At 36.1% G+C, this 9,336-nt stretch overlaps 1 protein-coding gene across 1 annotated transcript; it reads left to right on the top strand.

Annotated features, from left to right (window-relative positions):
* The first annotated feature begins 4,955 nt into the window (after positions 1–4,955).
* On the top strand, positions 4,956–8,651 carry LOC107728392 (Krueppel-like factor 6). Its single transcript, XM_016538541.1, has 3 exons — positions 4,956–5,118; positions 7,953–8,076; positions 8,156–8,651. Exons 1-3 carry the CDS (start codon positions 4,959–4,961, stop codon positions 8,205–8,207), a joined length of 336 nt encoding a protein of 111 aa, XP_016394027.1. The 5' UTR covers positions 4,956–4,958; the 3' UTR covers positions 8,208–8,651.
* The last annotated feature ends 685 nt before the right edge of the window (positions 8,652–9,336 follow it).

Below are 9,336 nucleotides of genomic sequence, written 5' to 3'. Positions count from 1 at the left end.
GCTCTGTGTAGTTAATGCTGCTCAATGTGAAAGCACGCACGTGATGGAGATTTACCGCTGATTACAGAACCGGTTTTCTGACAAGATGCGCGTTAAATATCGCATGCGATTTATCGTGCAGCCCTAGTCAGAATGCATCAAAAATATCTTAATTTGTGTTCCGAAGATGAACGGAGGTCTTAATGACAGACGAGCAATTAACGAGTAATTAATGACAGAATTTTCATTTTTGGGTGAACTATCGCTTTAAGACAGTGAATTCCACTCACTTAACTGTAGGGGGCTTCAAAGTCGCAAAAAAATTCACAAAACACGCAGATGCTTTAATGTCCATGCTATTGCCAAATTTATTACAATTTAATTTTAATAAAGGAGTTATTTATTACATTTTTTAAAATGTGTTAAATTACCAAATTTATTAAAGGAGTGTCTGCTGTTCTCAGAGTAATGGCCTTCTTATCATGACTATAGGTTGTGTATTAGCAGGGAGAGAATTATAGTAAGATGCTTTTTTTTTTTTTTAAATCCAACAAATTGTTAAATAAAAATAGCCAAATGCCTAAAAAGTATGGAAACTAGTGAGCTAAAACTTTGAAACATAGTCATTGGCTGAACTGAAAGCCACACATCACAGGGCGGTAAAAAAAAAAGTTTACCCTTCATTCATGGGTCAATTCAGGTTGTTGAAGACACCTGTGATATGTTCAGAATGACATGAGAGAATCTGAAATGAACATTTCATAAGCTGTCCGTAGGCATATTACACCCACTTCTAGCTCTCAAACACCCACGCAATCTTCTGTTCCTGCAGATGTGGGGCCTCTGATCACAAAATGAGGCAACTTAACTGGTTCTGTGTGTTGTATGAAGGCGAGCCCGGACTGGAACCACATTTATTATTACAGTGGATGTTCCAAAGTCTAGAATAATAACGGAACAAGAATGTCTCAAGCTTTAGGTATGTACAGTATGTTTGTAAATCTACTTCTAGGAACAGCCTAATTACCTCCAATACAAAACAGTTGCTACAATAAAGGAATGTGCTTCTAAGAAAAGTACTAAACGCCCCCTTTAAACAAGTCTGATCAAGCGTGTGGCTGTATGCATGTGTTTAATGGTCTGGCTGGATTCAAGGATGTATCCAAACACTCAACAATTGCTCTAACACTAATCTGACAATTGTGCTCAATGTCCCTGGTGGTTGTATAAACCCAGCTGGAATCTCACACTTCTGTTACACTAATTGAAAAGAGGACTTACTCATGGTAGACTTATTTAAGAATCGCTGGGTAAATACCTATTTTCTTTATGAATTCAACTCAGTAGAAGATTTATTCAACTGTTCATGAACTCTATTGTTTATGATCTTATATTATATAAAATATTCATTAAAGGGGTCATATGATGCGATTTCAAGTTTTCCTTTCTCTTTGGAGTGTTACAAGCTGATTGTGCATAGATAAGATCCCTGAAGTTGCAAAGACTAAAGTCTCAAAACCAAAGAGATATTCTTTATCAAAGTTAAGACTCTGCCACGCCCCCCTAAAACGGCTCGTTCTAACACGCCCCCACATATCTACCCCACTATGTGGAAATATTAGCATAATGCCGCAAATGTGCACGCAAAGAAAGAAGGCATGGTTTCAGTAACAGCAGTTAGTGTTGAAGCAGCCATGTCAAGGAGACGCTGTGTGTTTCTAGGCGAAAGCAGAGAGACAGGGTCGCATCACAGTGGAGTCAGCTGTCTTAACCGTGGCTTGTGTACTGCAAACACATACCAGCTTCATCACTGTGTCTGTCACGCGACTCTGTTCCCCTTTCGGGCTTGAACTGATGGTAAAACTAACGACATTATTAACTGTCTTGATATTTACTTTGAAAGCTGACGCTCGCGATTATGGTAAGGGGCGTTACATTTCCGACGCGTGCTTGCAGACTGCGCTTGTCGGAAGGCGGGACTTTGTAGAAAACGAAGCGTTTGAGAGAGGCGGGGCATAGAGAACCTACAATAACGTACAGTATTTGAAAAATAATGTGCTTTTTGAACATTAAAGCATGTCAACATATTCTGTTACACCAAATACACAAAATAAAGATCTTTAAAAAAGCATCATATGACCCCTTTAATATTTTCTGCCCCTAATCTATCTATCTATATATCTATCTGTCTGTCTGTCTGTCTATCTGTCTATCTTGTCTATCTATCTATCTTGTCTGTCTGTCCAGGTATGACACATGCAGGCAAATAAGCACATGGACTTGTGAAGATCAGTAATGCAGTAACTTTTCAACCCAATTTGATTTGGCATACTCTCTATTTCTCCATTTGACTGATTGTTATTTATTACTCTGATAACAAAAGTGTCTTTGAAAGAAAAATAAAATGTACAATATGATATGACACATCAAGACTTATACTGCATATACTTGCTGAAACAGTATTATGTAATAACGTTAGCAAGCTGGAACAGAGCAGACACACACGAACATACAGACATTCACAGTATTTTTGTAATTCCTTTCACAGACATCCACAAAACCACAAAGAAACAAACTGCAAACCTGCAGAACCCCGAACAGAACAAACACAATGCCAAGCCCACACAACAAGATAAAATAATGCTGCAAAATTCATAATGTCATCAATTTTGCAATGTCGATCCCTTATAAAGAACGTTTCTCAATCACGTGTGACAGTACTGCTTTCCATAACTATGTGTAACAGAAGTATAAATTCTCACATTCAGTCACACACCCTGGCTGAGCATTCAAACCTGTGGTGTCTTGTACGTCTTTTTTACTTCCATTAAATTCCATCTCTTATTAGCAATGTGTTTTGTCAGGCTCGATATGCGGGATCATGGGCAAATAGCACACTAACACAATAAAACCATTTGAACCAAACAGGCATTGCCAAATAAATTCAAAATGTTTAATGCAAAAAGTAAAGAACAATAAAAATCTAGTTAAAATAACCAAGGCATGTTTTCACATCTTTTTACTCACTGAACAAAAAGTAACCTGATTATTTTTTTATAAAACAATAAACAGAAATAATGACCTCCATATATTTTACTGAAACATTGTAATGTATGAATGCCACATGGAGACTTTGGAGAATATGGAGAATTTTTGTATGATGCTGCAAATTAATCTTGTTTTGAACTGATTTAGTTAAATGGATTGTTTGCAAAATTATTGTGAACATTTAGTGTCACACAGCTTGTTCTTCACACATTTCACTACTTCCCACATCTTATATTTCTACTTCCTTTTCAAATTATGATGTGCCAAAACAACATTGTAGAACTTAAAATCACACTTAATTTGTGTGTTGGTTTGTGTAATGCAATTTGTGTGAATTTGTTTTGCTATTTTAGGCTTAGGCTTACTGGTTATTGGGTTTAACTTTTTTTTTTTTTTTTCAGTGTGTCATTTATGTCTGTATGATTTTGCATTTTATTTTTATCTATTTGTTTTTGTTGTGCATTTGTTGATGTCTTCCCGTTACTATGCAGTAATTTCCATGAATTACCACGAAAACAATCTCTGTGATTTTGAGTATGTTGCAAAATACTATCTTTGACAGAATGAAAGAGAGCATGTGTGCTAGCCTGTGTGTAATCACAGAAAATATGACTCACCAGTGTACACATTCCCCTGTCTGTGTGTACGTGCATGTTGGTGCATGTGTGTGTGTGTGTGTGTGCATTATCCATTCACACAGCCTTGATAAGGGGGAAAGCTTACTAAACAGACTGACATGCCTCGGTGTTATGAGGTAAAAAATGTATGGTTTGAAGATAACAAAGTATGTGTTCATGCTTCCAGGTATTTACACTGAGTAATCCTTACCACAGTGTTTCTTATCCAAGGCTTTTATGGGTGTGGAAAGCACAATAACGCACTCAGAAATCACAAATTGATTCAGATCTGATTCACCTCAAATGTCCTCCATGCATTTATTCAGTTGTTACTGATTATTGTTTAGTTTCCCACTGTTGCTCTGATGATGAACAGTAACCGAACATTACACTGAGGTAGGTTGATTTATCCAGTTTGCAAGACTCATCAGGAATCATTGGAATTAGTGTCTCAATGATCCAATTAATTTGAGGGTGATTATCCGTGAATAATCTCTTCCTCTCACAAAGGTAATATTTAAAGAAGATAATTTCCAGAATTAAAATTATGTCATCATTTACTCACCCTCCACTTGTATGAGTTTCTTTCTTCTGTTGAACACAAAAGAAGATGTTTTGGAAAAATGTTAGTATCCGAACAGTTGATGGGCACCATTGACTTCCATAGTATTTTTTTTTTCCTAGTATGGAAGTCAATGGTGCCCATCAACTGTTCAACAGAATAAAGAAACTCATACGGGTTTGGAACTACTCTTTAAGGTTTAAAATTAATTTATGTTTGTTATTTTATTATGGTTATGGTTATTATTTTATTACATTGTTTTATGTTGCATGCTAGCAAAGCCATACTTAAGTTGTTATTTTTATATTATTTTATGTGTGTGTGTGTATACATACATACATAATACATAGCCTACATATATCTATGGTCTAAAAAATATGTGCAAGTACCACAACTACTTCCTCATTTGCAATGAAGGGGGTATGTTTATATACCTCCCCAGAAATAGCGCCAAGTACAATCCACCAATCACCACACAGGAAAACACACCGATAACCAATCCCCAACCAGAACGGCAGACGGACGCACCCATTGGGTGGAGTTGAGCCGGTGGGCTTGGCACTAGCCGGTCGCTTCTGATTTGTCCGCTGGTGACGACGCTTAATATGCTTCGCTTGTTTTGAAATTGGAAGTGTGCAGCGCTTCTGTGCGTCCGCTAAAGACAAACAAACTGTTGCCTTACGTCCGCGCATGAAGACACGGCGGGAAAGCGCCTTTTCCAGCTGGGTTTGACAAATTTTCGCCTCCCTCTCATGGAGGTTAAAGAAGATGCAGAAGGGGCGAGAGGGGATGAGGTCAAAGGTGAGGGGTCACCTGAAGGACGAAGGAGAGCTCATCGCTGTTACTTCAACGGCTGCAGGAAGGTGTACACCAAGAGCTCTCACCTGAAAGCACATCAACGCACACACACCGGTAAGCATTTTCTGTGTGAGCGTCTATAGTTCTACCTGTATTTTGTTTTACTGTTGCCACAACAGTTTTCTCAGCTTTGGGAAACAAAACTTCTCCCATTTGGATCATGCTGAAAGTCACTCCGGCAAATCTGCCCTACAAAGCATATTTTTAAAACCACTCTTAAAGCCTTCACAGAATCATAAAAGCATGAACTGATAGTGCGTAAATGTTTCCTCTTCTTCAGTGCATTAGTGTTATCAATATTGTTTATAAACTAACATTCATATTTTATTCATATTTTAGCTTTTTTAACCCCATAAACCTATTGTATCATATTTTTAATACCTAATGTAATATAAAATAACTCATATATCATATGTTTGCAAATTTCAAAGACCTCTAAATGATCAACACGATCAAAACGTTGCTGAAAACCTGTTGTCCACAACCTACTACATGCCTTCTGTCGTCTAAAAAACAGCTGCTCCATTTTTTTTGTTTTTGCATAAAAAAAGAGTTTTTTTTGTCATCCTCAAGAATGAGCTCCATATTCTCATGTATTATGCTATATATATATAATATATATATATATACAGTAGGACTGTGCGATATTGAAGAAAAATGTGATAACTCATTAAATAATGCGATATTCGATATGCGATACGATAATGCTTAAAGTGCCACATGCTCAGGTGAAACAGTTTTACTCCGCTGTTGCTGAGTCAGTTCTGTGAACTTCTATAACTATCTTGTGTCATATATATATGGTTATTTGTATGTATGTAAAACCACAACAAATTCCTTGTGTTTGCGCACACTTAAGTGGTGAATAAAGCTCATTCTGATTCTGATTCTAATAAGAAAGCACTTTCACTTTTTGTGAGAAGAAAGCACCCCTACAACAACTTCTGAAAGTGAACGGTAGTGTTTTACTCAAGCATTACATAAAAATGTCATTTTAACATTAGTGTAATTATTTTAACATGAGTTTAGGAACTGAATAATAAAAAGGAAAAATAAAACATTGCGTAGTATTTACTCTTTGAGTTCAATATGCACTGATTCTTATTTAAGCTACAAAAGTTATTTAGGTAAGAGCAGTGAATGATTTTCTCTTTGTCTTTTGTTCATGGCCCCAAATATTGCAAGCTGTAGCGATATGCATATTGCGATATGTACATTTGCGATATTTCGATATATTGCACAGCCCTAATATACAGTATATATTTAATTACTTTACCTAAATAAGAGGGATCGTACAAAATGCATGTTATTTTTATGAATAAGATGTTTCACATAAAAGATGTTTACATATATATCCACAACAAGAGAAAATAATAGTTGAATTTATAAAAATGACACTTAATTCTTAATACCGGTACTGTGTTGTTACCTGGATGATCCACAGCTGTTTTTTTTGTTTTGTAATAGTTGTTCATGAGTCCCTTGTTTGTCCTGAACAGTTAAACTGCCCGCTGTTCTTCAGAAAAATCCTTCAGGTCCCACGAATCCTTTGGTTTTTCTTTCTGGAGCATCAGTGACCGGTTGAACCTTTCTTTAAATGTATTTGTCTTACTATTGTTTCATATGTTAGGCTTTACATGGTTAAAGCCTTCACAAAATGTTAACAGACTAAGTATTGGCAGAACTAAAACAATTGCCATGAAATGCATTAAACTGATTAAATGTGTATTTTGAATGTTGTGTAAGTTGCTTAAAAGTGTTTGCCAAATGTAAATGTTTCTGTGCGTGCACAGTATGCAGATTATCCCATGTAGAGGTACTGTTGCATCACATTGAATATTTAGCATGCAGAGGTGACCTCCTCCTCTGGAGGCGAATGTTTGAAGAGTGTGTGTAAAAGCGGTTTGGTGACTATACATTCCTGAAATGCTCATTCTTCATGAGACTGTCATACACTCTAGGAACATAGATTACCAAACTTGTGTGCATTAACCCTGTTCCCACACTGTTCATCTTGCATGCAATCTAAAGAATGTTTGCAAACTGACTTTACTAAGAATTAATAAAGATCTTAAAGGAACCCAGATCACATCGGAGAGCACCATGAAGACGTGGGCTTGCGGGTAAACGTGCTCTAACAAGTTGCACGTGGCGATTATGTACCGGGTGACCCAAGGTTGATCTCTTTTTCTCACAATGCTTTCATGTCAACTTTTAGATGTCTTCTAAATTCGAAGAGTCAAAAACCTACAAAATTAAACCCAACAAAAATCTGACGCCATAAATTTGTGCGAGGATCCCAGAGGCATGCAATTTCTATGTCCACACCAAATATAAAAACTGCTGTACAATGAGGCAAATCAGACACAAATTAAACTCTGAAACTTGATGGATTTGTCATTTAAATATCCAATGTTTCCCAACTTCCACAACCAATCTCTCCTCATCCATATTTTGATGATCAATATACATGAGGATCAGTGCTTGAATCCAATGAGATTTCATTGTTTGCAAAGCTACCCAGAACAACATCACAGAATTATATAGAAAATATAATTCAATCCAAATTCGATTCTGATTCTGGCTGTCATGATTCCAAAAATTATTCTTAAGTCACTTTTTTTATTATTATTAACTTATTTAAACATTTTTATTTATACTATTTTAATTAAATAAAAGTACTTTAAAAAATAAATAAAAATAGTTAATAAATTTAAACTATTTCATGTTAAGTAATTTTCAAATATACTAAATATAGGTTTAAAACAAGCAAATAGTAATGCAGAAGAACAAAGAAAGAAAAAGAGTTATGTTATGCGGAAAATAAGACCTTCTCAATGTAAGATGTAAGGAGTGAGTACAGTTGTGTGTTTGTTGGCTCCCTGCAGGTGAGAAGCCGTACAGGTGTTCGTGGGACGGCTGTGAGTGGCGTTTCGCTCGAAGTGATGAACTGACGAGGCACTTCAGAAAACACACTGGAGCCAAACCCTTCAAATGCAGCCACTGTGACAGGTGAGCGTGTGTGTGATCAGACACAGTGTTTCAAACAGATTTTGAGCTATACATAATCATTTTTGTTTTATTGTTTCAGGTGTTTTTCTCGTTCTGATCATCTGGCGCTGCACATGAAGCGACACATCTGAATGCAAATCCCAAAGACCTGCACAGAATCCCAAAGACCTGCACAGCTGGTTTTCTATGTATCCACTGAGTCTCAGTATTGCAGATTTTGCACCCTTTTGGTAAATGTATGCTTTCTGCTGAACATGGGTAATGTGCATGCTTGTTCAATTCAAGTTATAGCATAGCTATAAAGGCATTGAAAATGCAAAAAGTCTGGTGCTGAATGCAAGTTAACATATTTGCTGGCTTTGCCAATTGCTGTGAATATATACTGTATGTCATAATCATTTAAAATCATATTTTGCAACAAAGCTTACTAACACTTTGCATTAACACACTGAAAACACTCTGCGCAGCTATTGTGTTTATATCTAGAGCAGCTATGTGTCCATATAGTTTTATAAGAAGGCATATTTTTGACAAATAAAAGTGTTAATTGCTGTTAATTACACTCAAATAAAAAAAAAAACTGTCACTGGGACAGTACCCCTTCATAAGGTACTAATATGTACCTTTAAGGTACTAATATGTAGCATTTAGGGGTATATAAGGTACAAATGACCAGCTTATTCCAGCAGTTACAGGTACATTAGTCGTGCTGATATCACTTGTACTTGTAAAAAAAAAAAAAAAAAACTTTTCAACCACTAAATTTAGCATTAGTGCCTTAAAACTGTTCTCTTAAACTTAATGAGTAATTTATCAAGAATTATTTTGGCCAATTAAAGTTCAGTTGTCATAACCTGGAAACATTTGATCACATCTGAATGCAAATCCCAAAGACCTGCACAGAATCCCAAAGACCTGCACAGCTGGTTTTCTATGTATCCACTGAGTCTCAGTATTGCAGATTTTGCACCCTTTTGGTAAATGTATGCTTTCTGCTGAACATGGGTAATGTGCATGCTTGTTCAATTCAAGTTATAGCATAGCTATAAAGGCATTGAAAATGCAAAAAGTCTGGTGCTGAATGCAAGTTAACATATTTGCTGGCTTTGCCAATTGCTGTGAATATATACTGTATGTCATAATCATTTAAAATCATATTTTGCAACAAAGCTTACTAACACTTTGCATTAACACACTGAAAACACTCTGCGCAGCTATTGTGTTTATATCTAGAGCAGCTATGTGTCCATATAGTTTTAT

This window comes from Sinocyclocheilus rhinocerous, unplaced genomic scaffold (genome assembly GCF_001515625.1).
Source record: "Sinocyclocheilus rhinocerous isolate Xijiao unplaced genomic scaffold, SAMN03320098_v1.1 scaffold3323, whole genome shotgun sequence".
NCBI lineage: Eukaryota > Metazoa > Chordata > Actinopteri > Cypriniformes > Cyprinidae > Sinocyclocheilus > Sinocyclocheilus rhinocerous.
Note: the sequence above shows the minus strand (reverse complement) of the source record. Positions and strands in the feature narration are given on the sequence as shown.

Coding starts and splice junctions, on each gene's coding strand:
- LOC107728392 (XM_016538541.1), top strand. CDS start 4,959: ATGGAGGTTAAAGAAGATGCAGAAGGGGCGAGAGGGGATGAGGTCAAA. Junction 5,119..7,952: donor ACATCAACGCACACACACCG/GTAAGCATTTTC, acceptor GGCTCCCTGCAG/GTGAGAAGCCGTACAGGTGT. Junction 8,077..8,155: donor AAATGCAGCCACTGTGACAG/GTGAGCGTGTGT, acceptor TTATTGTTTCAG/GTGTTTTTCTCGTTCTGATC.